Source organism: Pleurodeles waltl, chromosome 12, assembly GCF_031143425.1.
Source record: "Pleurodeles waltl isolate 20211129_DDA chromosome 12, aPleWal1.hap1.20221129, whole genome shotgun sequence".
Classification (NCBI taxonomy): Eukaryota; Metazoa; Chordata; class Amphibia; order Caudata; family Salamandridae; genus Pleurodeles; species Pleurodeles waltl.
In genome coordinates, this window is record NC_090451.1 from 528,002,737 (window position 1) to 528,023,071 (window position 20,335).

General features: G+C 43.3%; 1 protein-coding gene across 2 annotated transcripts in view; it reads left to right on the forward strand.

Annotated features, from left to right (window-relative positions):
* Positions 1–20,335, forward strand: part of HYDIN (HYDIN axonemal central pair apparatus protein) — a 2,122,366-nt gene that overhangs the window by 1,388,933 nt on the left and 713,098 nt on the right. For both annotated transcript variants that reach the window (XM_069217473.1, XM_069217472.1), the window contains one exon: positions 10,768–10,933. In XM_069217473.1, the coding sequence (XP_069073574.1) occupies positions 10,768–10,933 (166 nt within the window). The remainder of the gene's footprint in view (positions 1–10,767; positions 10,934–20,335) is intronic.

The following is a 20,335-nucleotide window of genomic DNA, read 5'->3' on the forward strand; positions in this document are numbered from 1 at the left end:
TCGCCTCCGCAGAGAACGCGCAATGTCAGCAGTTTTGCACGTTGGAATTTCCAAGGGGGCTATCGCTAGGCGACGCTTTTCGTCGCGAGTGGAGTTCAGGCCTCATGTACGCCTTTCCACCTATACCACTTCTGCCCAGAGTTCTCAAGAAAATCAACAACGACTGGGCCCAAGTAATCCTAGTGGCTCCGGATTGGGCACGGAGAGTTTGGTATCCAGAGCTTCTCAAAATGAGCATCGGTCCTCCAATCAGGCTGCCACTTCGGGAGGATCTTCTGTCGCAGCAGCAGGGGAAGGTTCTCCACCCGAACCTGTCAACTCTGCGCCTTCATGCGTGGAGATTGAGCGGCGACAGTTGATGGTTTATGACCTCCCTCCCGAGGTCTGTGATGTCATTCTGGCAGCCAGGCATCCCTCTACTAAGTTGATCTACCCCTGCCGTTGGAAACATTTTGTTTCATATTGTTTGGAGAGGTCTATTGATCCTCTTTCTTTTTCTCTGTCTAACATCCTTTTGTTTATTTTGTCTCTCGCCCAGCAGGGTTCCTCCTTGGAGACTCTCAAGGGCTATCTTGCAGCCTTATCGGCTTTCCTTCAGTGGCCCGATCAACCATCTCTGTTTAAATCACCTATAGTACAGAGGTTTTTGAAAGGGCTTGTGCATCTATTCCCGCCTGTGCCTTTCGTTATGCCCCAGTGGGATCTTAATCTGGTTCTTACCTTCCTTATGTGTGCTCCCTTCGAGCCCTTGCATAACTGTCCTCTTTGGCTGCTCACTATTAAGACAGCCTTTTTGGTGGCAATTACATCTGCCAGAAGAGTTAGTGAGCTACAGGCTTTCTCATCAAAACCGCAGTATCTCACAATCTTTCCTGAAAAAGTGGTTCTCAGAATTTGTGCCTCTTTCCTCCCCAAGGTGGTGACTCCTCTCCATCTGGGTCAAAATATCACCCTGCCCACCTTCTTTGCACCACCGCATCCCTCTAAGGAAGAGGAGTGTCTCCATCGGCTGGACCCAAAAAGAGCGTTATCGTTCTACCTTGACCGCACTAAAGAGTTCCGGGTGGACGACCAACTCTTTGTGGGGTACGTTGGTGCAAAGAAGGGTCGGACAGTGCAGAAACGATCCATTTTGCGCTGGGTCGTTCTCTGTATAAAGATATGCTACGCTTTGGCAAAGAAGCAGCCTCCCGAGGGCTTGAGAGCTCATTCTACTAGGGAGAAAGCTGCTACCACTGCTTAAGAACGTGGCGTACCGGTGGTGGACATCTGTCAGGCTGCAACGTGCGCTTATTTGCACACGTTAGCAAAACACTACTGCCTGGATAGTCAGGTGAGAAGAGAGGGGCATTTTGCCCGCTCTGTTTTGCAAGACTTTCTGGTGTAAAAATCTCCTTCAGACCCACCGCCATGGGTTATAGCTTGGGTATTTATTCTAAGGTAAGGAAGCTGCAGCTAGAAGTCTCTATCAGATGAACAAGTTACTTACCTTCGGTAACGAGGTATCTGGTAGAGACTCTATCTGGCTGCAGATTCCTTACACCCGCCCAAGCCTCCCCGCTCTACGGGTATTTTTCTTATGTAGATATATATATATATGTATGTATGTATAGAAGTATTGATGTGTACATATGTATATTTTTGATCTTGGCATTTTTGCCTTTCTTAAAGGCATGAAAGAATTGTTGCTTCAAACAGTCAAAGAGGTAAAATCCATAATGGTTGGTTTTTGGTTCTTCCATGACTCTGCGCTTCTGGCGTGGGAAGTTGTGGAAAAGAACTGAAGTACGTGCGCCGAGACGGCATCTATATAGACAACCGTGATGTCATAGACGGCTCCAACGACACTGACAACGCACGCGGAGCTGGTCGACGCATGCGGATCCGAACTATGACGCCCGACGGCGCGTGCGCAGGGTACTGCTCAGAAAAAACTCCGGATTCGAAGCTGACGCCAGGGAATTCTAAGGTAAGGAATCTGCAGCTAGATAGAGTCTCTACGAGATACCTCGTTACCGAAGGTAAGTAACTTGTTTGTCAGCACTTAGGAATTAGGCTTTGGCATCGAGTCAATAGGTAATGCCCTTTTGATCAGTTGGTCCACAAACTTTGCTTATGCATTTTCTGTGTTCCCTCTGATGTCTGGGGTGTTAAAGAAGGCGAAGATGGAATATTTCACTCTGATCTTGATTACTCTGGAGTGGCCACACCAACATTGGTACAGCAAACGTGTACAGCTGTTGGCATGTCGAGCCATTAATCTACTTTGCCCCCCAGAATCCTCTCCATAAATCTGAGAGATATTATGAGACAATCTCAAGTTCACTAAAACTGACAGCATGGCGCCCTGACCACTTAGTGTTGAACCATTTGCATTGTCCTCAACACTGTATAAACAAGTGCTCCATCAACTGCAAAAATCTACAACGCCAAGTGGAAATGTTTGTGTGTCCGGTGCAAGAGCAAGGTCTTTCATATTCTTTAAATACAGAGTCATCAAATATTCCCATACTTGTTGGATCTGGCCAAGAGTGGACTCAAATATTCTTCGGTCATAGTTCAGCTGGCGCTGATGTCAAGATTTAGGAGAACAGCTCTATTGTCATCTTTTCTATTCTCCTCACAGATCATAAATTAAGATTCAAGAAGCTTTATTCGAGTTCTTATATGAAATCATAAAAGCATACAATCAAAAGTACATATATGTCAACATATTATATACATTGATGCTGAAAAGATAATTTATTAAAAAATATATAATTAAATCATGAGTGACTTTCTAGAATTAATCACTGCCCACAAAAACCTCGCCATACTGTAGCATACATGAATATTTGGTAAAGACTGTAAATACAAGTATGCAGGTCGACATTGAATAAAATCATAGTACTTCAAAATGGGCAGGATCCAAAGCTTCCTTAAGTTGTTATAATATTCGCAAAATAACCACACAGTGCTTTGTTTTGAGACATTATTGCATGGGCAGTTGGTTACATTAATAGTCCAATTATTAGTCACCTGCACACTAATTAAACAATAGAACGTATCCAACCTAAAATCGGTTAAAATGAATCTATGTTGGGCATTATGCACATATTTTAAAAATGGTCGTAAGTCAAATTTTAACCAAAGTTGTTAAGTGCCTATGTGCACTAGGCTTCATCACCTCGAAAGACTGCTAATGATCCTCGCATAAGGCCAAACAGTCTGTTTTTAAGTTGCTTTCTACTAGATTCATTAAAATATCAGGTTGATCAAAATAACCTTTATGCCCCAAAACACCCATAACCATTTTTTACGTACTCCACCCATGTGAGCTCAAAGGCTCCGTCTAACGATAGGCAGTCCTTAACAATCACACGATTAAGGGCAGCTTGCTCCGTTGTCCAAATCTTATGCCAAAATAGGGTGAATTTTGACTAGATCATTTAAAAATGGGAGACCTAATTCAGCGTGGCACACATAGGTTGAGCAACTATCAGGCACTACAAGTAGATAACTCAAAAAAGCACTCTTAACCACTTGCTGCGATTGACAATCAAAGTATCCCCACATGCCAGCCCCATATGTTGCTGTGGATACACACTTCGAGTTATAGATGGTTAATGACTCCTTCACCGTTTCCTTCCCAGTTTTCTTGTAAAATTGCATAATGCCATAGTGGTCCTACTAAATTTAAGTTTCAGTATTAAGGGCCTGTCTCCAGGCACCCCCGTCAAACAAAATACCCTAATAAGAGAATGTTTTTGTAAAGTTAATGCTAGTGCCTTCGATGGTTAAGTTCTGGCATTTCACTGTCCTTTTCCCACACTTCATAACAAAAGCTTTTCCCTTATTGATAGACAGCCCTAGGCTTTGTGTACAATTCACGAATGTGGTCATCAGATGTTGCAATCCTCTGAGGATACGGGCCATCAATACAGCGTAGTCAGCATACAGGATGGCCGGAAGTGGGCAATGCCCAGCTTGGGGGAGATCACTACAATGTTCAGTCAAATCATGCCCCAGGTTATTAATGTAAATTGTAAAAAAAAAAAAAAAAAAAGAGGGGGTGCTAAAACATAGCCTTGTCTGACTCCTCTCTCTGAACTTACATGTACATTCTCCCTCAATCCCATATCTTACCTTGGTTTTACAATCTGTGTACAAATGCCTAAGAAAATCAGCTATCGAAGAATCCACTCCAATATCTTTCATGATGCTCCAAAGCTTATCATGAACCACACAATATAGGCCTAATATAGGTTGCTACGTTTGATCTGGCTAGATTTCCCTATAAGTAATGCCAAATTTAGTCCCTGTTTGATCAAGCCAATGCCAGCTCGGAAACCATACTGAAGGTCAGATATAATTCCCTTAGATTCAACCCACTCCTCTAATCTGTTCAACAAAACACACCCTGCTAGTTTAACTAGTGAATCCAATAATGATATTGTACGATAGCAGGCAGGATTAGGTCTGTCTCCCTTCTTATATATTGGTACTATAAGGGATTCTGACCAAGTGGATAAAAAAGACCTACACTAGAACAGACATGCAAGACTGATGTTAAAAAAGGTTCCCACAGAGGGATGTTAGCCTTATAAAGATCCATGGGGATAGTGTCTGGGCCAGAAACCTTTCCTCCTATACTGGCTCGTAATGCTGTAATGACCTCCTCTACTGTAAAATAAGACATTAATAGGTCTAAGAGGTGATCTGGTAGGGGGAGATATATCAGTATCCAAATAGCTTTGTGCACCCGTAGGTTGTTTTTTATAGCTAGTTGTAAAATGAGCAACCCACTCAGTTTCATTGTTAGCAATCTCCAGCCTAGGGCTACCCTCAGATCTAAAAATAAAGGGGGGTTTATTGCTCGCCAAAAAGCCCTAGTGTCATTGGTAAGGCTAGCTTCATAAACACTCCCAGGCTTTGTCTCTCAGACCTCTCTTTCTCTGCATTAAGGCTTTTGTATTCTCTCTCTAAAGAGACTGTACTTCAAGCCTACACCTGGGGACCTTTAGTAGAGCATTTTTTTCACCTATTGTGGGCTTTTGAATATAGTGAGTCAAACCATCCTTCTCTTTTCATGATGCTTCCTAAACACATATAGGCCATTTCTTACCCCTTCCATGATACGCATGAACGCTTCAATGATTTTCCAGTGCTCAGTCTATTCATCTAAACAAATAACGAATGCATCTCTCTGTGTAACCACTGGTTGCGCAAGAAACCTTACGGGATTGATATGAGACCACCACAGAGTGCCGCCATTGAAGCCAACAATGTCAATATTATCCACAAAGTGAGAATTGCAACTCGTTTTCAGTGTTGCTCTGTCGACTAGAGCAAAAGTTACACTCTGGGAAATTGTCGCTCATAGCATTACTATGCATAACAGATTTCTTTACCTTAAAAGAGTGACGGGATGAGGATAACACATAATCAATGACTGTGTTGGTACCTCTCCTATTAAAAGTGCAATTAAACGGGACTGCTGGGCTAGAAGGTTTGTTGCAGAAGCCCAGCTCACACTTATACAATAGGTCATTAAGAATGTCACCGCATCTGGAGTGTATAAAAGTTATACATCAATATTATCATGAATGCCCAAGCTGCAGCTCTTATCAGGCTGATATGAACACAGATTTGCATTTAAAAAAATTAACGACTGCTAAAAGCCTATAAGGCAGTAATTTCACTGTAATAATTTGAAATACTCTTTCATCGCCACCATACTCCTATCAAGGGAAGGCATGTAACCCGACGCATAATTACATAGTCCCCGTTTAGGTCTCCCAGAACTAAACGATATAGCTGGAGTATGGTAAGTTCTGTACCTATTGAGACGTAAAGTTTCCACTAGCCATTCTACATTGAAAAAACCCAGGGTATATGCTCATCAGATAAACTGTTTGTGTCTTTTAGACAGCCAGGCAAAGAGTGCCCCCTGTCCAAGCAGGATGAGCATGTTGGCTCTCAGCCAGAATTGCCTTCTGTCACCAATTCCAAGTGTCCACTCCAGGGGAGAGTGAAGGCAATTTCCACTAGAAGCATGGTGTCAACTGCAACACTCTGTGCTGGTGTTCTCGTACGAGACATCTGCTGTGCAGCCACCTGGAAGAGCAGGCATATGAACACAAAGCATTACTGTCCTGACATGGGAGATAGCAGCGGCAACAATGGAACTGGCAGTCATCAGAAACTTGTTTCAGTTAAGATGAGCCTGCTTCCGTTTTTTATTATTTATTTAAATGGATACTGCCATGTGAATATTTGAAAGGTCCGATATTGGAGAAGAAATTAGTTACTCCCCAGTAACTCCAGTTTTCCAACATTGGAATCTTCCAAATATTCACATGCAACCCTCCATCCTCCCTGGTAGAAGGTTAATTTCTTATTTACTTTTCTGACACTTGTGCTTTGAAATCTGGGTTTTTGTGACCTCTAGTGGGAGTAGGAGCGCTGGCTCTTCTGCCTCACTGGCTGAAGTTCGGATTGCTTCAGATGAGATGGATGGATATGTTACTAAACAAACAATTGTTATTCAGGCCTATGGACATTTTAACTTTTTACTGCTATTTAAATATAAAATGGTTTCTCAACCTGATAACAAAGTATGATTCAAGCGTGTGAATAGCGTGTGAATATATGAAAGATTCCAGTGTTTGAGAACTTGTGTTACAAGTATGTAACTCTTTTCTTCAAACTCCCCATAGCACAGCCAGTGACCACTTAAATAAACTGTTAGATATACAGTTTGTGTACCCCCTGGTGTTGTTGGCATAATGTCAATAGACAAGATCATAGAAGCAGAATTATGTGGTTGAATTGTGGTTTCTCAGGCATCATGTGGAATACAGATATTTTGCTAATTTAAAGACTATAACAACTTTAGCTTCCAATTTAAAACCTTAGTACTATACAGTGTTGTCTTATGCATTGATTGAAGCAAATTGGAACTTTCCATACTTTACTAAGATCATAATATACTATGCACAGGTATTAAGAGTGCTTCCGTTTCTGGTGCAAGCATACATACTGATATGTCAGTTTTGGGCTTGGTTAAACAACAATTGGATCAAAAATATCGATAGGTAAAATTTCCAATCTGAATTTCACATACACATTTTTAGTTCCAGGAGGCATTATCTCATCCATGTAGTGCTTACATTTTGGGCACTCCTAAATCCCAACACATTTTTCTCTTAAGGCTGTCTGGCAGTCCTGCACCATCTGTCTGTTACAAACAACCAATATTGTGTTTTCAGCAAGTTTGCAGAACCGTTGGAAACGGAACATGGGTCATCCTTCATCTGTTTTAGACCAAAGCAGTAAAACCAGTCTTTCAAGTTTTGTAACCAGGTTATAGAACAAGCTTTATTCAAATTCCTCAGCTCAACAAAGTCATTTTTATAAGGTTCCAATTCAGCTGTCGACCATTGTTAGGCAATAAAGAAGTGGTTTAAGACTAAATGTATGTGCAATTTCTTTGATGCCTAAATTGGGGTGAAAGGGCTATAGAGGGCTTTGTGGTTTATTTATCAATGATCTTCCAAAGTTGCCTTCCATTCTGGTCAAATTGTCAACATTTCAAGTCCCCCATATCTCTGCAACATAAAGTGCAGCTCCTTGAGTCTTCGCTTGGTAGACTTGTAGGGCTGGGGACACACACCAGAAAACAGATGATCTACACATTTTTAAAACAGCTGCTGCTCCATGCTAGATTATCAGGTGGCTCTTTAAAATTTTGGGGAGTCCAGGAAAGTGGATTGGCTAGTATTTCTCCCAGATAGTCAACATGTTTGACCCTTTGTAGTACTGTTTACCCCATCTTCAGGCCCTCCCCACTGAATGATCTATGTGGATTAAGTGCCATATGTTTGGTATTTGTTGTGTTCATTTCCAGACTACTTTGAATGCAAAGTGCCAACATCTCTGATTGCTAGGGAATGCAATTATTAGATATCTGTAAGGCTGCTAGATACCCTTTTTAAAGTTGCATTCCACAAGAGTATCAAGAATGTGACAGATAGTTCTGCAGACTTTATTTTAGTAGGGTAAACCTGATTTATACATTTCCTTTTGTATGAGGTTGGGTAGTGTTATTCAGTAACATCTGATTCTGAAATATCTAATTGTAAGAAATTGGGTTGTTGGTTGACTGGGTGTAAGCCCTGGTCAAGCAACAGCCACAATCCTTTGCAGATTAACCACAAAAATACACTAATTTAACCTGTGCTTAACCCTGGGTAGCTTGGCACAAAAAGCAGAGGCATGTGGTAAGTATTTGTGCAGTACACAAACAGCAATACAGTAAAAACACAACACAATAAAAATCCTAATCCAATTAAAACAATCAAAGTGAATTGTAATAATGTATTTGCCAACAAAACAATCAAAATCCAATTACTAGAACCAGAGTAAGGATTAAAAAAAATATTAAGGTTCAAAATAGTAAGTCCTCAGTTTTAATAAATGGCCACCTGTGCATCTTTAGCACCACAACCAAGGGTCCAGAAGTGGATACAGGCATCTTGTGGGTTGAGGACTCAGGCTGGGTCTAGGTGCTGATTCCAGATGGTGGGAGCTTATGTCCCTGTGGTTCTGACCAGGAGCCAGCAGAACCAGCTCTTGTAGTAAATTCTGGAAGTCCTGGGTGCAGGTGAAGATGAAGGGCTCCACAGCAGGGCTGACTTCTGAAGGTTCAAGACAGGCTCCAGGCAGCAAAGCTGTCATTCCAGGTACAGCAGCAGTCTGGCAGAGTGCACAGAGGATCACAGCAGCAGGCAGTCCTTCCGCGGGTCCGGTAGTGATCTGAAGTGTGTGTCTGAGAACCCTATTTTTAACCCTGGTGCCCTGTTCCTAGAAGTAGGGAGACATTTCCAGAAGGATTCTTTGGCGTTCCAGGAGTTTCCTGCCTTCCCTGCCCTGGCTCCTTGGTGGCAGCACCGACAATACGGGTCTTTAAGCCTTTTGTGTAGTGGCAGAGCACAGCCTATTCAGGTGTAAGTGGGACTGTGCTTAGCTCCGCCCCACCCCCTACTCGATCACAACTGTTAATGAACCGTTCAAACTCAGCTAATCCCACTGTTGGGTGACTGTCTGGAAGGAATTCACAAAGTTCTAAATGTCAGTTGCACTTAGTCATGTGACCTAAGGAAGGCTGCATGCACCGGGGGGATAAGGGGAGGAAAATGCCAACTTTCTGAAAGTGCAGTTTTCAAAATTTTAATGCTAAATCTTCTAGCTGCAGATTCCTTACCTTAGAATTTCCTGGCGTCAGCTTGGAATCTAGATTTTTTTGCTGAGCAGTTGCCTGGAAGCGCCGTCTGGTGCCGTCATTCAGATCTGCGCGTCGTTAGTGTCTTTGGAGCCATCTGTGATGTCATGGTCCCCTATAAAGGCACCACCCAGGTGCACGTATGTCAGTTCTTTTCCTTCCGTGCTGGTTAAGCACAGGTCCACTTTCCAGCTACCCTCTGCCTATTTTGGCAGGACTTTTTCTACCTTTTTGTCGAGTCTTTTGAATGTCAACGAGGAAGACTGGGTTCAAGCCATGTGTCGCCTGCCATTGCGCCGTCAGTGACAGACCCCCATCAGGCATGTCTCTGGTGCCTTGACAGAGACCTCGACAAGAAATCCTGTTCCAACTGCCGGGCCATGGCCCTGAAAACTTTGAGAGAGCAGTCTCTGAAGCTCATGGCGGCCCGGTAGTCGACTTCTGTTGGTGCGACTCCTAGGAGGTCACGGTCCCGATCGAGCAGGAGGTTGCAGGAATGCTCCAGGAGCCCTAAGTCCTCTTCACACTTGAGGTCATAGGTACAAACCATGACATAGCTACCTCCTCTGGTTTAGGAATTACAGTTTAGGTTTAGGAATTACAGCTTATTAAATATATTAAGGAATCCTCAATGTTATCCTGTGAGGGGGTAGGCCTCACAATAGTGAGAAACAAATTTGGGAGTTTTTCACTGCTAGGACATGTAAAATGTAATAACACAGCGCCCAGCCCTATGGGCCACCTAGGGCCTACCTTGGGGTGACTTATATGTAATAATAAAAAGGACTTTAAATCTTGGCAAGAGGTTTTAAATGCCAAGTCGACATGGCAGTGGTATATTACCTTCAGGCTACAATGGCAGCCCAGGGACAAGTTGTAAGATGTGACGTAAGTGGGTAGCACAATAAGTGCTGCAGGCCCACTGGTAGCAGTTAGTTTACAGGATCAGGGTTTATGGTATACCACTGTACAAGGAACTTACATGTAAATTAAATATGCCAATCAAATATTGTTCTAGGGATAGACCACAAGCACTTTAGTACTGGTTAGCAGTGGTAAAGTGTACAAAGTCCCAAGGCCAACAAGCAAAAATCCAGCAAAAAGTATTAGGAGGAAGGCAAAATGTTTGGGGTTAACCTTGTAGTGAAGAGCATTTCCAACACTAATGTTTTGCTTACTTGTAACTGACGTTACCTAGCATGTATATGCTTAATATTTTCTCAAGCCACTCTTCTTCCTCCGCAGTCAGTCAGTATATTGTGTAGCCGCTTGCGTGTTGCAAATCTGAACATGGTCTCAGACAACGGTACTTGTCCTCCACTTTTCCTTTAGACAAAGGGTCAAAACATTGAGGTGGATGGGTTAAACAGGCTAAAATGTATTGCTTTGAAACATATGCTGTTCATTCCCAGCCTGGAGATGGGAAATGGCTCAAATTATGTTAACAGATAAAAGATTAAAGAGAGAAAATCTACAGTTTGTGAGTTTCTGCTTTACCTTTACAGGGAGCAGGAGGAACGATTGGCTCAAGAGTTACAAGCAAAAAAACGACTGGAAGAGTTGGAGAGGCAGCGAGAGGAAGATGAATTGAAGAAGAAGGCACGAAAATTAAAGAAGGAATCTACCAAAGAAGATGTTAATCTCAAGAAAAGTCATACAACAGTTAAACAGGTATTTCTATAAGACAAGGTAATCTTGCAGAAGCGCTAGTAGTCGTGTTTAACTTGAGAACCAAAATATTGACATTAATATGTGATGATATTTAGTGTGTTCGGAGATTCTTGACCATTCCAGGGCATCACGTTTTGCACTTTTATGTTCTAGCTCTTCTCCACTTTATTTGACCCCCAGTCATCCTATAGAACCAATTGGAAGTCTAACCATTTGCAAGCTTCCAAATTTCAGAGGTCAAGTATGCAGAAAGGTTTTCGAAGAGTCCTAACTTGCCAATATGAACACACATTTGTTTATATTTTTAGGCTACCTCATCATTAAGCTTTACCACGAATGCAGCGGAATGTCCTTGTCATCTCTGCCTTGTTATGAAGTGCAGCACATTTCGCAATATTTCTATACAATTTTAACTGAAATACAACTTTTATGTGGCACCAGTCAAGAGAGAAACATTATGAGAATATAGCCCCAGTCACAATATTGCCAGTTCTAAGGAGTATCAGGTTACTGATCAGCAGTGAGACATGTCACCCAAGCTTTTCAAACCACTGCACAAATTTGCAAGGGGAAAACTGCCATGTTTCAGCAAGTACTGTTTTCCCTTTGCTGAATATTGTTTCACAGTGAGGTCATTTCTCTAATACAAAAGCCTCTCTATATCAATGTGTCATTCTGGATTCCTTTCTGTCTTTACATCCTCCCCTGGTGGTAATCAACAATACAAGGTTAGTTTGGTAACAAGGTACTGTGCTTAGCTCAAACCATTTTAGGCCAGTGACACTTCTGGCCTACAACATAACTAATAAGCCGAAAAACTTAAGCTTTTGTGCTGGAGCTCTACTGACGGCCATGTTCACCTGAACTTTCATTTAGCTTTATGTTTTCAGGTAACTTTATTGGGTTTTGCATACGTAGGCTCATAAATTGCTATAACGTTGACAGAGATCCTGCAAGCTGTTCTGCTGTCGTCTGTTCTCCTGTGAGTTGTAATCCCATTGGCTATTCGGCTGTTCTCCTGTCAGCCTATCCACTATTCTTTGCTGCAGCTTTAGTTGTTACACTATTTAATGCTCTGCAGATGGCAAGGGATTAATCCATTTCTCTACAAAGACCATAGATCATGCACTCCTGACTCGTGAACAGTATTCCACATTTAAACAAGTTATACAAGATGTTGTGTGCTACACTGTGACGTGCACTGCCCAAAACACAACCTTACTAAAAAAGTAATATTCCGAGCCAGCTGCATGGCTAGGACCCAGTGTGCACTGCAGAGATAAACTGTTTTCAATTTTGCCAAATTAATCAAAAATACAACAATATATAATACTCATCAAAATGTGTTTGAATTGCACACAGTGTTTTCAAACGTACAAAAATGTACACAAATATTAATTAATCAGCAACAAGCCATAACATTTTCTTACATTTTGAATGATAATGATTGTAGACGTTTCTTTAATTGTGTTGATTTCTAATGTAACATGCTGCCCATTGCATTTCAGTGCAACCTGTCCCTTCTTCAGAGGTGATGCTGTATCGCTGATAGACATGATACAAAAATAAAAGGCACCAAAAAGCAAAAAAGAAAGGAAATGCAAAGAAAAAAGGGGAAAACAGGGAGTACTGTTAGTGTGGAAATTATCTAACAAAGTTTCTGCCTCTTTTAACCCTGAAGCCCAAAGACGGGACAGGTTGTCCCGAAATGCACTGGGCAGCATGTTAAATTAATAAACTGATGCAATTGAAGAAACGTCTGCAATCATTATCATTAAACATTTAAGAAAATGTTATGGCTTGTTGACTAATTAATATTTGTGTATATTTTGTACGTATGAAAACATTGTGTGCAATTCAAATACATTTTGATGGGTCTCATATGTTGTATTTTTGATGAATTTGGCAAAATTGTAAACAGTACATCTCTGTAGTGCAAACTGGGTCCTAGCCATGCATGTGACTCTGAATATTTATTGGTATAATCCATGGCTCTGTCATCAGCAGTGACATTGTTGGCTCTTCCTTCTTCAGTGCCTGAACTAGCACTATTATCAGCTCTGTCTGACTCCCCTTTGCTGGTTGTGCTTCCACTTCAGATGCTGCTAGAGACCCCATAAGAATCACTTTGAGCTGCCACAACCTTCTTCAAGTCATGACATTGAGGAGGAAAATGAGGAGGAGGCAGAAGCTCAGGTGATTGAAGTCTTTAATAATGATGAGGTCTAGGATCTAGAGGACTGTCTGGCTACTACTCCCCACCAGCTTCGTATCAATTCTTACCACAAGATGGCACACATGGAGAATGCCACAGGCGTTAGGGTGACCACAGAAGCCACCATGTGAGAAATTGGGTTTCTGCTTGGCAGAGGCATGCTCCCTGTTCAAGTAGGGACCATAGTCTTAGTTAGGATAAGTCAGTTACACACCATAAATTAATCTGTGGCACTCCCTGGTAGCTTAACACATAGCAGCCAGGCTTAACTTAGGAGACAATGCGTGAAGTATTTGTGCAACACTTAAAACAGTGACACAGCGGAAAAAAACCTCAAAAAGACTCCTCAGCAAGTTAGAAAAATAGATTATGTATTTATCAGTAAAGCAAGACCAAAACAACAAAACTCCCATAAGTAGAAGTCAAGAGATGAATTTTAAAAGAATATCTTCAATTATAGTGCCTAGAAACTTAAAGAGCCAACCGGAGCTAGCTGGTTGTGAAATCCAAAGTTCAGGTCAACTGCAATGGCGCGTGGGCCAACTACAGGGAACAACCTTGTCCCACTGAAACAGTACCTTTTGTGGAGAATTGTGTCTCCGTCGAGTATTTGATGCAAGGAGCAGAGGGGATGCTGCAAAGGCAATGCTTTGGTTCCGGTCTATGCAGTCACGGGATGCCTCGCCTTTGTGCCACGCAGTTGTTGATCCTCTAGCAGGGCTGCAGCGTTGGACTCTTTTGCAAAAGTGATGCATTGTCGTCGAGCTGCACAACCAGGTGATGCAAAGGTATGGTTTTGAGGATGAAGGTGATCTGCCAGTTCCAAATCAGCAAGTTGGAGCTGCAAAGTCTTTGTCCTCTGCGGCAGTGGTGATGCGTCAGTGCTGGGAGGCAATGCAGCAAGTCTGATCAGCATGATGCGTCGACTTTGAGAGTTGCAGCACACCAGAATCCACTTCCAAAGGCCCAGAATTGGTTTGGGACCACTTGGCAGGACTCACAGGTGGCAGAGCCTAGTTGCTGTTGGAGATGCAGGCTGTCTTTGATGTCTCTGAGACTGCAGAACAGGAGGTAAGCCCTTGGAGTCACTTGGTTCTTGGGATGTAGAGATTCAGGTCCAGTTGTTCTTACTCCCAGGCAAGCAGGGCAGGCACAGCAAAGCAGGAGTCCAGCAGAGTGGCACTCTCCTCAGCACAGCAGTCCTTCTTGGCAGAGTATCCTCAGGTCCAGAAGTGTACTGATTTGGTAGGGTCAGAAGTCCATTTCTTATACGCATTTATGCCTCTGAAGTTGCGGAGGACTTAGAAGAAGGGCTTTGAAGTGCAGTATGCTGCTCTTTGTGTGGGACAGGCACAGCCATATTCAGGTGCAAGTGTCAGCTCCACCCTCTCATCTAGCTTAGGAAGACCCATCAGCCTGGTAATGGGCCATCGGAATGTAAATGGCACACCTCAGCTTTGTTTGTGTGTGACTGTCTAGAGGGAATGCACAAAGCCCAGCTGTCACTCAACTCAGATGTGTATTGGAGGCAGGGAGCAGGCACATATGCCTTAGAAGCAGAAAAAATGTCAACTTGCTAAAAGTAGCATTTTGAAAGTTGTAATCGTAAGTCCAACTTTACCTTTAAAGATAATTTATTATTACAAGTCCACAGGTACCAAACATAACTGTCCTACTCTCTCATTCAAGAATTACACTCAAATGCATTAAGGATTCCCTAATGCTATCCTATGAGACGAGGTGGCCTTTCAGTAGTGAAAAACAAATTAGAGAGTTTTTCACCACCAGGACATGTAAAACTAAAATGTATATGTCCTGCTTTTTACTTATAGGGCCTACCTTAGGGGTGTAATATGTGTAATAAAAGAGGGGTTTAAGGATTGTCAAGGGGTTTTAAATGCCAAGACAACATGGCAGTGAAACTGCACATACAGGCTCTGCAGTGGCAGGCCTGAGACATGTTTAAAGGGCTACTTACGTGGGTGGCACAATCAGTGATGCAGGCCCACTAGTAATATTTATTTACAGGCCCTAAGCAGCACACACAGTGCACTTTACTAGGGATGTATAAGTCAATTAAATGTGCCAATTGTGTTTAGACAAAAGTTAGCAGGTTTTAATAGCGTGAACACATGCACTTCCTCGCTGGTTAGCAGCGATAAAGTGTCCATAGTCCTAAGGCTCACATAAAACAGATCAGCAAAAGTGAGGCAAAGTAGGGAAAATATATGGATGAAGACCACCCTAAGGCTGTCAGGTCTAACACATCCTCAGTGTAGGAAGTTGGCTCTGTCCAAGGGTACCCCTTAGAGGTTGATAGTGGCAAACTTAGATAATCCTAATGTTCTATTTTGTGGTAGTGTGGTCGAGCAGTAGGCTTATCAGAGGTTAGAGTTAAGCATTTGTTGTACACACACAGGCAATAAATGAGGAACACACTCAAAGACTTAACTCCAGGCCAATAGGTTTTTATATAGAACAATATTATTTTCTTAATTTATTTTAGAACCACAAGATTAAGAATTTAGGTAAGTACATACATTGTAAGGTACTTCACACAGGTAAGTATAGAACTTTGATTTAAAACAGTAGTACATACAGTTTTGGCAAAACTGGCAATAAGCTATTTTAAAAGTGGACACTGCAAAAATCAACAGTTCCTTGGAAAGGTAAGTATTGGTTAGTTTCTCAGGTAAGTAAAGTACTTACAAGTTCAGCCTCCTGGGCATAGGCAGCCCACCGTTGGGGTTTCAAGGCAACTCCAAAGCCACTGCACCAGCAACACAGGGCCAGTCAGGTGCAGAGGACAAAGGAAGGTCCAAATAACATAGGTGCCTATGGAGAACATGGGTGCTCCGGTCCCAGTCTGCTACCAGGTAAGTACCTGCATCCTTGGGGAGCAGACCAGGGGGGTTTTGTAGAGCACTTGGGGGGAGGGGGGCACAAGCACACCCTCAGCGGCACAGGGGCAGCCGGGTGCAGGGTGCAAAGTAGGTGTCGGGTTTTGTATTGAAATCAATGGAGGGACCCGAGGGTCACTCTGGCGATGCAGGCAGGGCACAGGGGGGCTTCTCGGGCCAGCCACCGACTGGGCTACGATGAGGGCAGCTTGCTGATCAGTCCTGCACTGGTAGGTGGTTCCTCTCGGTCCTGGGGGCTGCAGGTGCAGTGCTTGGCCAGGTGTCTGGTTCCTTTGTTACCAGCAATGGTGGTAAGGGGGAGCCTCTGGATCCTCTCTGCAGGCATCACTGTGGGGATGCAGGGAGGTCGACTCAGGGTGTCCACATCATTGGAGTCACCTGGGAGTTCTTTCTGCGGTGTTGCTTGTCTTGAACTCGAACTGGGGGAGTTGGGTGCAGAGTGGGAAGACTCACGCTTCTGGCAGGAAGTTGGAGTCTCTTAAAAGTTGGTTTCTTTGTTGTTTCTGGACAGAGCTGCTCTCCTCTGGAGGTTCTTTGTCCTTTAGGTGCAGGCCAGTCCTCTGAGCTCTCGGGGGTCACTGGTCCCGCTGGATGCGTTGCTGTGCAGGTTCTTTGAGTCTGGAGACCAGCCGGTACGGTTGGGGGCCAAGTCAGTTGTTGTCTCTGTTGTCTCTGCGGGGCTTTCAGGTCAGCAGTCCTTCTTTCTTCAGGTTGCAGGAATCTGATTTCCTGGGTTTAGGGTCGCCCCTAATTACTCAATTTAGGGGTGTGTTTAGGTCTGGTGGGCAGTAGCCAATGGTTACTGTTCTGGAGGGTGGCTACACCCTCTTTGTGCCTCCTCCCTGAGGGGAGGTGGGCACATCCCTATTCGGGGAATCCTCCAAAACCAATATCAAGTGTTGCGTTGCTCTCACCTGGCAGGAGCAGCTTTTGTTTCTGTTGCCACCAGGATGGAGCAAAGCTAAATTACCTGCCAGGGAGAGCTCAGACAGGGAGTTAGGTTTGTAACAAACTGTCTAGGCGAATGGGGTTCCCAGTACACTGACTGACTTCAGGGCCCCGGGAATGAGGTCCTTCGGCCATTATATGGCTTAGGGAGAGGGGCCCCACTCCTCCTCAAATAACACTTTGGGCCCTGGGTGATGGGGTCCTTGGGGCCCTTAAATGTTTTGGGAGGTGGCGCTGCAAGCTCCTTCCCTTTTCAAAATAAAAATAGTCTCGGGTCCCAGGGGATAGGGTCCATGGGACCATTAAGTGGCTGTGAGAGGGAGGCTGCACCCTCCTCCACCAACAATAACAACATGCTAACCACCAGGCCCTGGCCCACAATGGGGTGGGAGGGTTCATTGAAAAGGGAGTGTTCCCACCCTGGTTTTTTTTCTTCATTTTTTTTCTGCAGTAGTAGCAGAGGAAAAAAAATGTTTCTTTAGCTTTTGCCCTGGGCCACGCACGACCCCAGGGTCCAGGGTACCACGCCTCATTATGCTGTTTTTTTTTTTTCAGGACATAGGGACTCAGCCCTTGAACCCTAAAATGGCTGCCATACATATTTGATGATGTGAAGAGGCCATTTAGATCTTATCTTTTGATCTGTCGAAACCGGTATGACCTGATGCATCTATAAATTCTGAACCTTAATTTGTCAAGAGCAACTAAACATATTTACATCAGATCACAAAAAGTACACTTTCTTGATAAAGATCTAGCTTTTTACTTATTAGGTCTAATTCCATTCAGCCGATTTGGATGTAGAACACCTCCCCCTCCCCCCAATCCCTCCCACCCTCTCGATGTTCTCATCTCCTGCTTGACGGATCATCCAGAATCTTTCCAGGAAGGAGCTCAGGTGGATGAGACATATCCTTGGAAAGTTTCATGTTTTTTTGTCAAACAGCACCAAAGTTAAAAGCTAACAAAAAAAATAACCCACCAGCCTTATCTAGTTTCAGGAAGGGAGACCAGAGAGGTGTATTTCGGGATGATAGTATGTCCACTGATAGAACACCCACCCTCACAGTGGAGACGACCTCCTAGTGCAGAATTTACACGTGCTGCCTAATGGACTCAAGGAGGCACCCATCTGCATTATCCCATGTGAAAAAAACACACACACAACTTAATACCTTCATACCGGTCAGTGATGATGCCTTAGAACTCCAGGTATAGGAGACTGTTTTGCTTTACTGCAGACTTAGAAGAGATACACAAATACTGAAAGGAATTTCTGGTATGCGGCACTCTCAGTCCGGAAAATACATTTATCAAGGCACTTTGCAAGGTTTGAATAAGAAGGTCAATTATGTACAACACAAGTGCACATTTGAAGAAAGTCACTGCAGTGAAATAAAAGTGTTCTGCTTCCACTTCAAATTGAGAGGAAATATGAATGACATGAATTCCAACAATGCAGAGTTCTTACTCTGAGTAATAAATGTATTAAAGCACTGTTTAAGGTTTGAATAGAGGAATCATGTAGGTCAAATGCAGCAGCACAAATACACTTCCAAAAATGATCAAAGCAGTATAATAATAATGATCATAGAAACAAAAATGAAAATACACTACCTTAATCATGGTTTATATATCTGCATCACAGTGACTATATATTCATTCGCAATGCAAAGCTAAAAATATTAATTAAAAAGAATTCCTCACCATGGGGTTCTCTTGCTTTATCTCTTTGCCAGCAAACTGGCCCTGAACCCAGTCGACAGTGAAGAGAGAACTACCCTCAAGGGAATGGCGGCAGGCACAGATGGCCCTGTCCCAACCAGTTTTTACTATCCACAGTTGTCTAGTTTCCTCCTCTTATATACTTTAAACAAGCTGGAGAGGAAAATTCTAGAAATCCCTCCCCCTTCAATGTGTTGTTGTTCAAACGCTGGCAGTATCAGTCAGTGTTGGAAGAGCATGTTAGAGATTTAGCCATAATCCCACAGTGCACTCCCAAGACCAAGCTGTTCCCTACTGTACCATAAACATTATCCTGGTACATCCCTATCTTACTTGCACTCCTCCAGGTTATGTTCTAGTCTTTGTTTAGAAAGCGCACGAAGAAAGAATGAAAACATAAGAGAAAAACACATTGCAAAACTTGTGTGCAGAAAAATACCTGCACGGTCTGCAAAGCTAAGCTAAGCACACAATGGAGTCTAATCAAAATCGAACAGATGGCCACCAATGTGACGGTGTTTCTTGTGGCCACCAATTGGTGGCCACCAATGTGACGTTGTGTAAAGCTAGGCTAAGCACTAAATAGAGGCAGAGGTCAAGATGAAGCTAGGGGTTAAATACGAATAGCATCAGGGAGACTGAAGAAACCTTGGCAGTAAGAGGGCCAGTAGGCAATTCACCCATCAGCCAACCCTTACAGGCGTACAAGTAAAATGCCTGTGCTTGGGCCACCAATAACCTACCCTTTTTGGAGAGGGCTGAAGCCACTCTGGCTTAGAGGGTTCACTTTGCGTGACCTCTGACCTCAGTGCCCAGCACTGATGTTGACAAAAATGCAAAGGTAAAGAGAGACTACGGTGATCTGAAAGGTTGTCAAGTTCACTGGAGAAAACACAGAGGTCTGACCAGACACACATGGATAAGGGAGCACATTCTTCTCAAAGCCAAGCAGAAGACTTTAAGCCCTAATATGTTATGTTTTTATGTTATGTTATTTTGTAAAGTGTGCTATCACCCAGGGCAATATCCTTAGCAGGTGTGAATTTAGCCTAGCCTAGGACAGGCAGAGGGGCTGTATGAGCCATCAAAGTGAGCCCTTTGAAAAAACAGTGACCACACTTGTGTCGATTTTGAAGTCGATGACGGTCCATAGGTTTTTGGCATGGCAGATCAGGGTAGATGTAGGTCCTAGCTCTATTGAACACTAGTTTGAGTCCCACTGAGAGAAACATTTCCCGAAGATATGACTTCAGTCTTGTTGGAGTTCTTCTTCGGACAGATGACTTCATCTAGTCAGTGATTTCGGTCATGCATGCCTTGAACTTGTTCCGGGTGCTGGTTGTTTTCTCTGTGACGGAAGAGGATATGTTGTGTGTCATCAGGAGAGGATATTGATGTTGTGGGAGCCAATGATGCTGGTTACCGGAATCATGTAAGCGTTGAAGAGGGTCAGGCTCAGGGAGAATCCTTGCAGGACTCTGCAGATGAGGGCACAAGCATCAGAGTTGAAGGGTGTCAGCATAAGTGACCAGGTACTGTCAATCAGGAAGGAGAAGATCCAACAGAACGCGGGCCCATAAATTCCGATGTTGT